The following is a 16,327-nucleotide window of genomic DNA, read 5'->3' as shown; positions in this document are numbered from 1 at the left end:
TTATTATTGCTTGTAATACAAGTCTTTGTGAAGTGCCTCAATACAATAGTTAGAATTCAAACTGCATATATTAAGTGTTGCTAGATAGGGCAAGTCATGTTTGTCCTACTTGGCAACAACTAATGTATGCAGTTCGGATTCTGTCAGGTGAATGAAATAGTTTGTATCGAGGCACTTCACAAAGATGTATGCATTAAATTTGGTTACTTTACGAAAATACATGTAGACTATTATAGCAACATTCTGTATTTGCAGTCCTTGTCAATTATAAACAGCTAAGAAGCCAAAGTCAAAGGGTAAATTTGATCCGATGGTAATCAGTATCCTTATATTCTTCTCTTCCTCCTCCTCTAATAAGTTGGGGGTTAATATTCACATCAGGAAATTAATTTCTCTACAAGTTCATAACAGACTGTACCTTCAAAGTATAATTTTGAATAATTTAGTAAGTTGACTTGCAATACTGAAATGACAATGTTAAGTCTCACAATGTGAAAAATGGTCCACACAGAAATTTTTTTCATCAATTTCTTCTATCAAATGAGATGAATCCTCCTCAGGTCCGCTTCTCAACCTTTTTCAACTCGACCCCCCCCCCCCCCCCCAAATTTTGGCTGTTAATTTTTGTTGAGGCCCACTGTAGCTGTTTGATCACATTTCATTCCAATGAATAGAATGCCAAAGTGCTACTATCATCATATTCACTAGTCCTGTTAAACTTCATACGTTTCTATGTGCTGTCCGTCAGTGCACTTATACTTACGAAACGCTGCCCAGGTTACTGTTTCTAAACAACAGAACCTGCACACAAGGTTCACCGCAAAATTAATTCAGTGTTTGGGGCAGGTGTGATCACCATGCCATTGTTTAGCACAAAATATTCTGGAAATAGCAATCTTGACAATTTTTGACAAAACTTTGGGACTCTTTAGCGCAAACTCGCCTTCACTTTTCACCTAACTCTCCAGAACATAAAAAACTAAATTCATCATGATACAGCAAATATAACAGTATCAACACACAATTTGAGGTTAGGTGTTTTTTTTTGCACCATTTATTTGCATAAAACACAAAATGTTAGTAAACTTTCACAAAATAAAGAAAATAAAATGGCATCAACATTATGGTCGTAATGCCAAGATACATGTCGCAATCATATGAGAAAAATCTTCCCCAAGGCCTGTGACATTCAAACAAATCATTGCCCCATCAATACCCCATTGCAATAACGCAAGACATTAAGTATTTTCTGACACAACTGAAAACAAATTTAGAGCATTCTGCTAAGACTGCGGGATCTCAATATTCTGGACTGAACATGAATTTAACAGAAGGATTATTACTCCATTTTTAAGTTAAAAATTTTAGAAAAACTTTAGAAAGTGAAAAATAAATCCATTACACACCCTAGCAGTCAAGAGATCTTTTTTCAAAGCACAGAAGGAAACCACTGCAATGTTATTTTGGCAAAGAAATTATCAAGTGCATTTTCAAGATGTCAAAATATATACATGTAAATCCTTTAAAAAGTTTGGAATATCAAGTATGTTGATTATACCTCTCTTGCCCTGGTATGATCATCACTGTGTTTAGTATCATTAGAAAGTCTGTTTATTCCTTTTTAAAATGATATGCCATTTGTTATGATTTTTTAGGCATGGGATAAAAGAGCTATAATTGATCAACTTGACTTCCCAAACTCTTTTGAGGGGTTTATATTATGAAAGAAACCTCTTCAGCCAAAGTCAGATAATATACACTATAGGACATGCTGATTCTGTTTAACAATCCAAAACTTCATGCAAGACATGTCTATTTATTAGATTGATTTGAAGAATACCAATACCTGACAACACCTGGCATGAATTAATTCCTTGAAATGCTTGAGCGCCATAATGGCAGCCATGCTAAAGCCAGATAATAATACAAAGAGGTGACTCATAAAATGAGGAAAATATTCCCCAAAAGAAAAAGGAAAAAGGAGGCCCCCGAAAGTTGGCATCTCAGAAATAGCACATCATTATTTAGCTAAGATGAAATTGTCAGTTAGAGTTTTAAGGGTGTGTAAAAGTTTATCACTCTCAATAATACTATACCCTTCTGGCTTTCAACAGATAAAATATAATTGAGAAAAGTTTCTCTATGCCTAAATTAATTCCTAAATCAACAATTAAATTCCTAAAAAAGACGTCACATGTCATTTAGAAATCACATAAATTAGCGTTTATGTAAAGTGGAATTTAATTCATGATTGGATAGAACTTTCTTCTTATCATGCCACAAATTGAGCTAAAAAGCTCAATGGATGCTGAAATAATTCCTAAGTATTGAAACTATCAATATACTATATCTGATAGAAAAATAGATCCACATTGATTCAATATTTATAACAAAACTACATCTATATCAGCTAGTTCACTATCTACACTCAATCACTATCAATACAGGGTTAGCACAATTTAAGTTAGATTAAGTTGATTTATTCATTTATTCGTAACAACTGTAATTTTGATTTTGTAACGTAACATAACGTAACATAATGTTATTTTGTACTGAATAATATTGTGTATTCTTGGTGCTGTCGTCCTGGCTTTATTTCGTGTAAGGACATTGCTTCACTTAATGGCTGCTGGGACAACAGCACCACTGCGCCTAGAAACAATGTATTAGGCGCGTTATAAATGTGACCTATTATTATTATTATTATTATTATTAAAAGATTGGTGTAGGGTTAATATTTATTGTTCTTTCCTTTATAGTGACCCAGCAAAATAGCTCATATCACACCAATGACCATCCATGGACTTATCAAATTCTGTTCCTGAAAAATATGAAACTTCTCCTGAAAATGTCATGAATTGCAAATTGTGTCGTCATTCAAATATTACGCCAAATGAAAATGTCAAAACTCCCAACCACTTGAGATATTTGTGAAAGTTTCATGCCAACTGGCCAAAGGTTTGCCAAAACACACTATCATAATAAAAAAGAGCTATCCTTTGATGAAATATTAGACCTTCAAAACATATATATTCTTCAAAAATATCTGACATTATATAAATAATGATAAGATAAATATATATATATATTGTTAATAGAGAAGTCGATACTAATTCAGATTTGAATTTTTGTCTTTCTGAGTAATTTCTCTAAGTAAATCTGGCAAACTTCTTGCATCAATTTTGAATTCCATAAATACATTATTGCAGTATGTATAAAGTTGCGGCACTATATGTTAAGAGCAAGTTGTATGATAAATATTTTTACAGTAACCATACAAAATAATGAATGACTCAGGAATACACATCTAATTCTCTCACAGAGGGGTCTGAGAGGGCAATTGACAAAGGGAGGGAGAATGAAAGAGTGATTCTACTGTCCAATTACAAAGTGCCCTAACAGAATCTTTCCTCTCCACTACGCTTTCTGAAAAAGGATTAACAACTGGCAAAGATCTAAGGATTCGCCCTATGTTCAAACAATTGGTGTATGGCAGGCTAAATGTAACAATTTGTCATGAGCTGAGCAAAAGGGCACAAACACAAACTTTGGTACTTTTTTCATCTCTTGGTTTTGTAAAGAAAGGAAAGATAAATAACAAAAAAAAATACACGGAAGTATTGAGCGTTTAAGCTCTTGAAAGCTGCTCTCATACATTGGAAAAGATCTCTGTTAAAAAACAAAAAAAATACTTCAATATCACTGTGAGAAAATCACACTTATACAACCCCAAAATCTTAAAAGAGCTTCTGTGAACAGAAATGTATATATTTTACACTGAATCGCATCCAGTCTTGCCGTTCAACCAGGCTCATGACAAATTATTGTTTATTCTGCAGCATCCTAGCTAGAGCTCACACACGCCACACAAACATGAACAAAATGTCGAAATATAGAGGTTTTCTGATAAACGGATGTTGGAACATCTTCTCCCCAGACTTGTTTCTAGCTGGTACAGTCAAACCTGCTTTAGTGACCACCTGTCTTCAAGGACCACCTGTCTACAAAGACCACATTTTTTGTTTCCCTTGAAAATGGTTTCTCATTGAAACATATATTAAAGGAACCTGTCTACAGAGACCACTTTTTGTGTGACAGTTTCCCTTGGGCAGTCGCTCTAGACAGGTTTGACTGTACCATGTCTATATTGGGTCTTAATACTGAAGATGTATGTCTGTAAATCAACTGCTTGATGAAGCTGCCTGGGCTTGTCGTTGAATGTTCCTCTTAGCTGCTTCCATGGTGTTCTTCATCAACATGGCTACTGTCATGGGTCCTACACCACCGGGGACTGGTGTGATGTAACTGGCCTTCTGAGATACCTCTGTGAAGTAAACAAAGTACACACAAATACTCAACGTTATATTAGGTACACTGTATTGTAAGGAATTACATAAATGGGCAATTTCGAAGATTTCAAACATCCGTCCATCGGATGGGACATTAAATGGAGGCCATGTATAGAGGAGAGTTACCACATTTGCATGTTAAGAACCCACTACACAAGGGGGAAACCCTGGTGTTGCGGCCCACCTGCCCACCCCTCATCATTTATACCATATGTTTCCAAAGATAATGAAAACTGCACACCAATGAGGTGAATAGTAACAAAAGTTCTAAAAAATATTTTTGACATACTTTCTTTTCCTAGAAATGATTATGAATCTGATGAGGGGGTTAATAATAATATCTGTAAAACGATTAGAGACGGTATTCCCTATCAAGCGCTATATGAATAAAGATTAATTATCATGCAGGTTTTATTCTTTTTATTTTTAGTAATCCTGAAGAGAAATGAAAATAACATTCCCAGGAGTAACGTGATTTCGAAAACCTTTGCCTCCTTTTCATTCCCACTCACTTCCCTTTTAAAGCCCATTTGTAGTAATTGGCTATGACAGATTAGACCACCCAGGGTGGTCACTGACAGGTGGCTTTCTCATCAACTCAGCTCTCAATTAACATAAGAAAAAGAGGATCATGGGGGACCAATGGTCACCGATTATGCATTGTTTCTATATAGAGGGAGCGAGCAGCTACGAGTAGTACAGTGAGGCTTTAAATTATCTCTCTTACCTTCATAATTGACATCCCCGACCAGCTTGAACTTCCCCGTCTTCTCATCTTTAACCCTGTTGATCCCGACGTCGATGACCGCCACACCTTCCTTCACCATGTCACCACCGATGAGGTTCGGTACACCACAAGCTATCACAATGATATCAGCGGACTTTACAAAGCGATTCAACTGCTCTGGTGGAGTGTAGCGATGGCATAGGGTGACGGTAGCATCCATTCCCATACCGGAGGCTGTAATCAGAACCAAAGCAAGGGCAAATCAAGGTTAGTACTTAGTTAACGTACAAGTGTTTTCTTTTAAGATGAATTTGAGTGTTGGACTCCTGGCTCCTGTCTTACAAATAATAACCATTTATTCAAATCAATCGCAAGTCTTCAAATCTTTTATCACTTATGTACATAGTTGCGATTAATATCAACTCTTTATAAGACAGGGCCCAGGTCATAAAATTTTCATGTTTGGAATTAATGAGGAAAGATTGATTTCGTAGTCCATAATCGGAATGTATTATGAGGTTTTAGAATCATCATAGAAAAATTGACTCAAGTCTTGCAGAAACAAAGTGCACTACAAGTACAACCATCAATTTGATTATTGGACTACACACAAATATCAGGGGTTCCCTCAACCACGCCCCCCTCCCCCTTGAGTGGGTAAAAAAAATTAAAAAGACGACTCGGGGGAAAAAAAATGGCATCTAACAACATTCCCCCCTTTTGAGTAAGAAAATTGGGAAAAAATAAAGAAAAATAGATAATAGAGAAAAATAGAGAAATATGCGAAAATCAGGGGGAAAAAAGAAGAACAAACAAATCAGGCAAATTTTGTTTTTCTTTTTTTTTTAATCAGGAAAAAAAATCAGAAAATATAAATAAATTGGGAAACCGATTTAAATCGGGTATAATCAGGCCTGAAATATGGCATGAATCCTGTTTGGTCCCAATTCTCCAGCCTCTTTTCTCCATATAAATCTGACTATGAGGAATAATGATAAGCATTTCTTTTAAAAAAAATCTCATTCCGAACTGACATGAAAATAAAAAATACTTTCATCTTTACCAGAACCCAACCTTTTCTTTGAAAAATCTCAAATTTGTCGTAATATTGTAAAACTTATAAGTGTGTAAATTGCCTTTTTCTAGAGATATAAAGATTTATTACATAACAGCTGATTTTGGTTCTAAAACCATACTTACCATGCGCTCCATCAGCATTCATCAATGTTGCAATCGGCATTCCAACGTTCTTTGATCTTCCACAGACGACAGCATTCTTGCCAAACAAATCAATACCTGAACATTGAAAGGAATTAATTAAAACATTGTAAGAGTTCAATGAATAGTATCATCCTACAGTTATTGGCGATGTGCCACACAATGCATTAAAAGATTTCCAATGTTCTTTGTTCAATCTGCAGTATCATAACATTTCCAGAGAAAATACTGCTATATTTCAAAATAATTGTTGTGTGTGTGTGTTTCAAGCAGAGTTTACCTTTTAGTGTTGTTAATTGCTTTCTTTTGTCAATTCCAATATTGTACTCAAAGAAACATGGTGTTGAGCTTAACTTAATGTAAGCCCCTAGAGTCCATACATAGTGTCGCTGTCAAGGAGTCTGCTAATGAGACTACATGAACATTCTATTGGTGACTGCATTGAAATTCATACTCGTGTATCAGGTATACAATACGAACCAGTCTAAACCAGTGCTGAAGCCAACACTATGAACTACATACTGAAGCTTGAGGATATATAAATGAATGTGGTACCGAGCAGTGTACAAAGAGGAGGCTCAGTGGTAGAGCAGTGGTTTCGTAACCGGGAGGTTCCGTTTTGAAACCAAGTCGATGCGCTAGTGCCCTTTAGTAAGGCATTAATCTATTCATTAACAAGTCCCTCAGAGAGGACTTTTAGCCATCAGTCCCCTGGATGCTTACTTTAAAGCAAACACATGCTTTCTCAGCAGTCAGCAAGACATACAGCACTTGTTGAAGTTCCAAATGAACTTTTATTCCCACACAAGTTTCCGTTCTCTAACACAGAATCTGTAACATGAGCAATTCTGCAAAAATTAAAGCCCATGATTTGGAGGAGTATTTGAGAAGAAATGGGCAGAGTAACTTGAATACAATGTGAATATGTTTTGATGCATTCACCATTAATTTACGATTCACAATATTTTACATAATATTGCAAAAATTACAAATTGATTCTATTTCATATGTGTACTCCCTAAACTTTATAGTACTGTCCACTGCTTAAAGCCCCTCTATAGTGCTGAGAGCCCTATCAATTTGATGGCAAAATTTCATCATAATGTGAAAGAGGATGTCATTCAAGACACATTTCTGCATTTTCAAAACAAATGTGTTTGAAGTCGAATATCGATGAAAGAATACAAAATTAAGGTTTCCTGCGTAAAACAGAAAAACTAAATTATGAATTCTTTTATCAACATTTGTCTTCAAACACACTTTTTAGGAAGAAATCTTTGCAGAAGTGTGTCTTAAATGTAATCTCAAAAGTTTCTTGATTGCGCATGACTCTCACTGAATGTATTTATCTAGCTTATTACCCCTCTCTCTTTCTCTCTCTCTCTCTCTTTCATTCTTCCCCTTTGCTATCTTCTGACTTTTTCATCCTACCATGTTGTATTTCATGTACTGGGTTTGTGCCGGTTGTTATGCAATTTCTGAATGATACTATCCGAAACTTTACTTGCTACTTGTTTTCTTACTATGTTTATTATATCTAATACACCAGTTTACAGTTGTATCAGTGCGCATGTGCAGACAGTTGACCTCGGGTCATTGGCCCCAAAATTGGGGCCAATAACCTCTGACCTCTGGTATTTATGCGTAAATTAAAATTGCGCCCATGCAAATGATGATGTGCGCGCACAACGCAGCGCGCAGGCAGTGATGTCATCATTATTTGCATGGGCGCAATCTTAATTTACGCATAAATACATGACTCCTAGGTCATTAGCTTTGTTTAAAATGGCGCACACAACTGTAAACTGGTGTATTTGATAGGAAGCTGTCCAGACAAAACCTTTTCTTGGTTTTTTTTACAGCTGTGCCTTATTCTGTTTTGTATTAATTCATTTCAAATGTATATACTATCCCAATTTATGTATTATATTGTACATGAAATTGCACGTTTTTACTTTGTAAAAATGTTTTTAAAGATGGAATTCAATAAACTGAACTGAACTGAATGACAACCTCTTTCACAGTACCGGTATGATACAATTTGAGTGAAACTTTGCCGTCAAATTTTTGACGAATATGGGGCTCCGAACACTTTAGAGGGGCTTTAAGGCTTATTGTCAAAAAAATTTATTTCCAGGAAATATAATCCACATTCCTCGACAACTGGATCAACAAAACAACCTGGTTTGTAACTTAAACAGATATGAACTGTTTATCCTTCCTGCTAATCAGTGATGTAATGATAACAGTACTTATTATGCAATTCTAATAGTTTCTATTGTTTGGATAGGGAAGTGTTGGTCTGGTAATCAAGTGTTCCTTCACTGATTATCAAACCATACTATTAAAACCAGGATTGGACATGTACATTTTAGTTTGCAATAATGACCCACAACCATGACCTCACAGGAAGCACTCAATATTTCAGTTATATTCTGTGGTTTAGCAGTTCCAACTGGAGCTTTATTCGTAAGATACAAAGATGAAATGTTGTTGCAATGCCTATACATGTAGGGCAAGTCTAAACGCACCCTACCAATGTTCATCATTTACTAACTCACCTGATCGCTTGATGAGTTCCCATATACCATACGGTGTAGCAGGGATGACGGAAGGCAAGTCTAAACACAGTCTGCCAATATTGACCATGTTGAACCCATCTACATCTTTCTCCGGTATGACTGAATCACAGATCGTCCTCTCATCCATGTGAGGTGGGACCGGGAGCTGGACCAGGATGCCATCGACGTTGGGATCCTGGTTGAGGTCATCTACGATCGCTAGAAGCTCTTTCTCAGAAATGGTCGCAGGTTTCGTGATCGTGGTTGAAGTGATACCTTTATTTGAGAAAGCAAATCAATATTTATTTTACAAATGATAATTATAATTAATGACCATTGTCAATAGTTATTTTACTTCAGAATAATCAACTATCCTTGTTAAAAGTCAATGAGGGCAGGCTTCCAAAAAACATCTTGTTTTGCTAAATGTATTCAGGCACAGCAATCATCAAACATTACCCATTTTTAGTGTTTTGTATTGTTTTTTTCTGATTTCCACGATCCATCTAAATGCATTCCTTTGCTCATTCAGCACTGGCTATTTGTATGAGAGTTTACATGTACATTTTCTTTGCCACTGAATCATAAATGTATGTGAATGAAAAATTGAATAGTGTAGGGTACTGAGTTATATCGAGTAAACAAAAACAGTTTCATATTTTTCAAGGTTAAGAGATTGAGAGGTTTTTAGGGATGTATTTTCATGATTCCTGTCAACTGAGATAATGACAAGAGACAGATCACAAATTGGTTGGTTGTTGTTCATATTATCTCTTATTACGATTGTTCCCATTTACATTGTTGTATGCTGTCATTTACTATGTATGTTAATTGTTTGATGTTATCTTCCTGGTAGTTAAATAAATAAAAATTAATATATATCATGGAAATCAACTGGAAGTAAAGATCCACTCGAGGTGTATTTTTAAACTCAAAGATCAAACTCCCTACCAGGATAGAGCATGTATTTGTACAGTGCTTATCTAACTACAGTTTGTACAATATTGCATTATCCATTGCCTAGATTAGATGAGCAATGCATTATAAACAGATGTCAAGGTCTGGAATTTTCCATGATTAAAAAAGGACTTTAGACTCATAGCCGCTGCAGCTAGAGACTGAACTCCTATTGTATAGGGTCTGTCCCATGTATGGTATGTGCTGTATCAGCAGAATATTGCACCCCTCTATTACTAAAATGCAAAACATCATCTTTTCCTTCATAATGAAAAGTTAAAAAACACAGCTGATGGCCCTCCATACGCATTTTGTTTATTAAATGATTTTTTTTTAAATTTTCATACAGACATTTTTTTCTTCTGTACAACTACATGTACATAATGGGAAGTTACACTTTTACTCACATAAATAATGAACTTTACATATTGTACATGTAAGACTGTGACATATTTGCATGGCATATCAAATATTATATACCTCACTTAAGAAATCTAGCCATCTGATTGGTCGAAATTGAAATGCCAAAACCGGTCAATAGTCTTTTGAAAAAAGCCCTAGGGCACTTTTCAAAAGACTATTGACCGGTTTGGGCATCTCAATGGGAAGGATTTTAGCACACAAACCGGAGTGGTGCGCGATCAGACACCCTATTAAGACTATTGGTCTCGATAGCGTAAACAAACTTGATTACCATGTTTAAGTCGCACATGTATTCTATGACCCTTTTTGGTATCATATAAAATTATAATGACTGCTTTAATATTCGAGGCATAGTCGTTTTTATAGGCTCTCGGGGAGGTTACATGATCGTGCTATCACCCCTCGGCACGCCTGGGGGCGATACATGTAGCACGATCATGTAACCTCCCCTTGAGTGTATAAAACCAACTATGTCTCTCATAGCAGTCATTACTACTATACTATTATCAGGTCATACACCTGAAAGTCGAACAGGTCTTCAATACAAAACGAAGAACTAGGAATCGCTGTGGCATCTGCAATGTCTTTCTGCTTTAACTGTGTTGATGTAATGTACATGTAGAACAAGATAATGGGCAACTTAATTTCAAAGTTCATTTCAAGATTACCTAGAAGAGATGTACTCTAATAGTTGATAGCAATATCAGTAGGTTACCATGTCTGCATATAAAACAAAACATGCATACATCTTTGAAAGATAAATAATTAGCTAAGTAAATACTGTATACCCACAACTCATTTTTTTAATAATTTAGACAACCTGTTTTCAAATAAAATCAAAGATTTTTTTGCCCATTTTCTTGCTCATGAAAATCTATCATACATGTATTTAAATATAAAGTGGGTTACATAATGAAAAAAAAAAACTTAATTTCTATGTGCTACATGTATATATATCCTCCTACATTGAATAAGCAAAGTGGTTGATTATTCTCAGAAAATTGTGAATTATCAATCTAAGCATTTTGCGAAATTCATGTCTCCATTTCCTGAAGTACAATTGAAAATGTTCCACATTATCCTGCTCCCCCAGAGATTTGAGTTGGGTAAATAACAGACAGTGCCATACCTTTATCCTCTTTAGAACTCATATGGGAAACTTCAATGGAAATCTTGTGAAAGCACTAGGGAAGTCCCCTGAGCTGTCACGAGGGATGATAGTAAGGACTAAAACGCTTCTTTTTTCGCCCCTGAAATAAATGTTCCAAGAGAACATATATGTAGATGTAGAAAGCGAGAGAGAGAGAGAGAGAGAGAGAGAGGGGGACAGAGACAGAGACAGAGACAGACAGAGACAGAGACTTACACCCCATTCACAGTGGCCTCAAACACCGCGACAGCAGCGGGACTGTCCCGCTGCTGTCGCGGTGTTGTCTTCAGTGTGAAGGCTCGGACCCGTTATAAACTATCGCGGGATAACACCGCCTCGCGATAACGCCGCGACAAACTATCGCTAGGCTCGCCTAGCTACAGCAGCGGGACAGTCCCGCTGCTGTCGCGGTGTTTACTCAGTGTGAAGGCTCTCCGCTATAACACCGCGACAAACACGTGTGATTTGTTTACTTACCTATCACTGACCTCTTTTCTCCAGCAATGGGGAACATAAAGTGAAATAGAAATAAAGTAACCAGTGGATTCAAATTGATTTTATTATTATGTAGATTTATAATTATCCAAATAAAAATATTTCACACTTCAAAAAATTAAAATATTCTGACTGGAAGCAATAAAAATGCTAGTTTTTTAAAAAGTAATATGATCGAGGATACAAAAAGCAACTTGACATGTTTACCCTAAAACCCCGCGCTGAAGTATTTCCGGTCATATCGGGGTCACTCGCGGGTCATGAGCCATGCATACACGTGTTTGTTACGGAGGTAATAAAAATCACCCGCTGCAGCGTGAATGGGTACATGATATTTATCCCGCTGCTGCAGCGGGATAACTTTTCTACTGTGAATGCATTTGTAGCGGTGTTATGGCGGTGTCGCCGCTCCGCTACAACGCCGCTACAAATTTCAAAACCACTGTGAATGGGGTAAGAGAGACAGATGTAGAGAGACAGAGAGAGAGGCAGAGACAGAGAGAGACAGAGGCAGAGAGAGACAGAGGCAGAGAGAGACAGAGGCAGGGAGAGACAGAGATAGACAGAGAGATACAAATAGAAAGAGACATAGAGAGAGAAAGAGAGAATGCACGTGGTAGACTTAGGAATTCCTGTTTCCTGATAGTGTGGACTGTGGAAAGTCTGAATGGAATTTTCCAGTCAAGCTGCATGTCCAAAGTCCACGTTTGGCATGAATGTAAACAGACAAGTTGCACGTGTTGAAGAAGAAGCTTTGATGATACTTCTACAAGTCAACAGTTCACTGATAGTTGACACATGCAATAGTGCATTCTTTTCATCTTTACCCGTTATTTTTTCCGCTATATATATATTCTGATAACAGAAGTTTCAAATTGGTTTCTATTTTAAAATCTACATCAAAGTGTTCCTAATGCAAATACAGTCAAACCTGCTTTAGTGACCATCAGTCTACAAAGACCACTTTTTGTGTTTTCCTAGGGCGGTTGCTGTAGACAGGTTTGACTGTATGTATAGCCTACTACATGTATGTCTCTAAAATTCTCAAGTTAAAAAATGAAATAGTCTAGAAGTAGTAACAATATATGGTGATAAAGACTACCTGATTACCGAAAATAAAGCCATTAGTTTTTAAGCAGTCTTTATAATAATACAGATAGGCCTATATCTTTAGTCTGAACACTGAAATTACAAAATGAATGCTGGAATGATAGGTACCTGCTTTTGATGCAGCCTTGGCTTTGTTCTTGACATAGACAGAACTAGCTGGATCCTCTCCTACGAGCACCACAGTCAGCTGTGGAGCTCTGTTGCCTTGGGCAATCCATTCATCCGTCTCTTCTCGGATTTCTTTCAAGACATCTCCCGCTATCCTCTTCCCATCAATGATCTGGGCTGGTAAAGACCTGTACATATGAAAATAAACATTCCAAATAGAATAGGGAACTTCCTAAAAATGTACATTTTGATATCTTGAGTTAGACTACATTCGAAGATTTATTTTACAACTTCTAAACTTACATTTCTCCGTTAGAAAATATTATACATGTTCATCTGGACAAGAATCCGACTGCTCTTCCTAACACAGCTTTTCTTCCTATGCATAGAAGTGTTCTGCCGACTACAGGGGATTGGCCCAGGGAAGATCATACTTTCAAAAAAGGAGAAATTAATACAAGTACATACCGCACGCACGCAACGCACCATATAATGCATTAATCGCGGTATGTACTTGTATTGTACAGTGGTTTGTAGTGAGACCTTCGAGAAAGTATATTTATTTTGTTTTTTAGGAAAAATAGATCTACGCCAAAAAAGATAGGAAAATTGATACAAAACAGGTAAGAAAGATATCGACTTTGAAATCATAACCATTATTATTTGAACAATTCTTGAAGATTTAGTTGATTGTTATACGTGTATGGTAGGGTACTCTCCAGTCTCCAGGCCCGAGTCAGAGTATGATCACCCTTGTGAACTAGCGCCGAAATTTGAACTTAGAACTTTTCAAGCAATATTTCATTTGTTGAAATTTGTCTTTTATAATTATCTGCTTCTGTGGGACAATATTTCAAAGGTAGATACATGTATGTATGATGTTTGGTGCTTTTTGATGCATATTTTATGTTAAATTCAAAGGCAAAAGAGAGGACTTTGCCTTTTATAATTAAGTTATTTTTTTTTGTTAGTGATTAGAGTGACGTGACTGCACACAACACAAATCCCCACAACACTGCCTCATCACATTCACACAACTTTAAAAGTTGACTCAGCAGTCTCAGCTCTCTTCACTTTATCACAATTTCTTTCAAACGCTCAATGGTCTGATTCTCGACTTTTTCTGCTTTCATTAACTAACTCAACGTTTACGAATAAGATGTCCACGTTTTAACTTTCAAGCCCCTGCAATGGTCCCTGGAAATTGTCAATAGTTGTGGCCTTGCGGGTAGCTTCCCTGCGGTACATAGGTACACGTAAAGGGCGATGCGACTATTCGGCCGTCGGCGAGTATAGCTGGCGCTGGCCTGGCCAGAAAATGCACGCACAAGTACTACACATGTCATGTGTCTGTTCTCGACGAGGCAGTATGCACGCGTTCTGAATGCGCAATTCCTAAAATATAATTTGTGACGTTCAAATTGTTTCATTAAAAAATACTCCCAACTTACCTCTCACATGATCCTGAAAATTGCCGAATACATCTAGATGTAGGTGCACAAGATCGAAATAAACGGGATAACATTGTGATTGTGATTTAACAGCAACAGTAACACAGAAACACTGTGGTGGCGGAGAAAAATTGAGTTTCAGAAGTCTCTTGCGGACGCGCGGGCGTACGTACTGCGCGCGTGTGGTACGTACTCGCGCGAGAGAGCATCTAGGAAAAGTGCCCCCTTTTACTTTGACAAGTGCGATTTTTACTTTGACACGTACCCCTTTTTTGTGATAGGTGACCACATTTTTTTTTCTTATAATAAAAGACACTTCCCTTTCTCATAAACGCCCGTTTTCACATCTGATCAATTCCGCTATTAAAATCTGATAGGTGCCAATTTTCCTTCCGTTCAAGTGCCCTTTTTAATTTGCAATAAGTGTTCTTTACCATTCTCATAAGTGCTCTTTTCATCTTTAGAAACTCCGTTTTCAGATACATGAAGTGCCCATTTTTACCTCTGATAAGTGCCCCCTTCACCTCTGATAATGGCCCGTATTTAAGTTTGAGAGATGCCCGTATTTTGACTAGTACCCCTTTTCCTTTGTGCCAAATGACCCTAATTCCCCTTCTTTCAAATGCTAATTTTTTACCTCTGACGTGCCCCTTATCACCTTTGATAAGTACCTATTTTCCTTTTTATTAAGATCCCCCTCCCCTTCTCATAAATACTCATTTTCACCTCTGATGAGTGCCCTGCCTTTTCACGTGATCCTTTCCCTTTCTAATGTATTTTTCCCTTCTGATACGGTCCCCCTTTTTTCTCTCCATAACATGCGCCCTATAATTTAAAGCGACTTAGAGCAACTTTATTTTTTTAATTCCTCAATAGCTAGTTATTATCAAAAGAGGTTTTTTTTTTAGCCTTTCATGATTGAATCGTGCTTAAAGCTCTCTCGTATATCAATATGTAGACAACCACACCCAACAGGTAAGTATGATGCTTAAAGCCCCACTGCACTACTTGTAGCTACTTGCTCCCTCTATATAGAAAACAATGCCTAAGCGGCACCCGTTGGTCCCCCGTGATCCTCTTTTTCTTATTAATTGAGAGCTGAGTTGATTAGATAACCATCTGTCAGTGATCATGCTGGGTGGTCTAATCCCTCCTGGTTCTGTGCAGACGGGCTTTAAGCAGTATCATGTCAAGAGAGAAACAAATATCAAAATCATCTCTGATAATGTAGCACAATCATGACAATGTTGGGGGTATAAATCAATGCCTAAAAATGGTGTACTTTCGCGTTGAGTTTTCCCTTTGTAGGTGCCCCCCTTTCCCCCAGAAAGTGCCCTTTTTTGGTGTCCCCCCCCCCCCGGCCCTCACTTTGGAAGACGCTCTGCCATCCTTGATCTCATTGAACTATTTGATCGGGTTTTTAAAAAATTGTTTCATCTTATTGATTTTACTGATCAAAAATGAATTGAAATGGAAATCAATTTAAGCTCTTGGAATTGGCAACGGATGCAGAGGGGCTTAAAATTTTCAAATAAGCCACACGGCAAGTTGATGTGTATCTGACTAGGGAGGGGGCGCAGTGGTCTTTCTACGCTGGCAAGAGCCCGGCCCCCTCACTTAGTGTTATTTAGGGTACGCGTATGCATGTTCCCTCCCTTTGAAAGCAACCCCCCCCCCCCACCCTTTATCTCCGGTGTGTTAAGTCAATACGGGGCGGATATTTTGAAAGCACGCCCCTATCTCAGCTTCGGTGTGTATACGGGCCGGACTTTTTTGCG

The 16,327-nt window shown here is 37.2% G+C and overlaps 1 protein-coding gene across 1 annotated transcript; it reads right to left on the bottom strand.

Moving 5' to 3' along the window:
- Positions 1-1,024: 1,024 nt before the first annotated feature.
- LOC588966 (bifunctional methylenetetrahydrofolate dehydrogenase/cyclohydrolase, mitochondrial) lies at positions 1,025-14,695 on the bottom strand. Its single transcript, XM_788624.5, has 6 exons — positions 14,550-14,695; positions 13,099-13,286; positions 8,856-9,131; positions 6,277-6,372; positions 5,077-5,310; positions 1,025-4,324 (listed from the first exon to the last, which is right to left on the bottom strand). The coding sequence occupies exons 1-6, from the start codon at positions 14,621-14,623 to the stop codon at positions 4,182-4,184; spliced, it is 1,011 nt and encodes a 336-aa protein (XP_793717.3). The 5' UTR covers positions 14,624-14,695; the 3' UTR covers positions 1,025-4,181.
- Between the last annotated feature and the right edge of the window lie 1,632 nt (positions 14,696-16,327).

Source organism: Strongylocentrotus purpuratus, unplaced genomic scaffold (genome assembly GCF_000002235.5).
Source record: "Strongylocentrotus purpuratus isolate Spur 01 unplaced genomic scaffold, Spur_5.0 spur5_scaffold_10, whole genome shotgun sequence".
In the NCBI taxonomy this organism is placed as follows: Eukaryota; Metazoa; Echinodermata; class Echinoidea; order Camarodonta; family Strongylocentrotidae; genus Strongylocentrotus; species Strongylocentrotus purpuratus.
The sequence above is the reverse complement of the archived record's forward strand: the minus strand, read 5'-3'. Positions and strand labels throughout refer to the sequence as shown.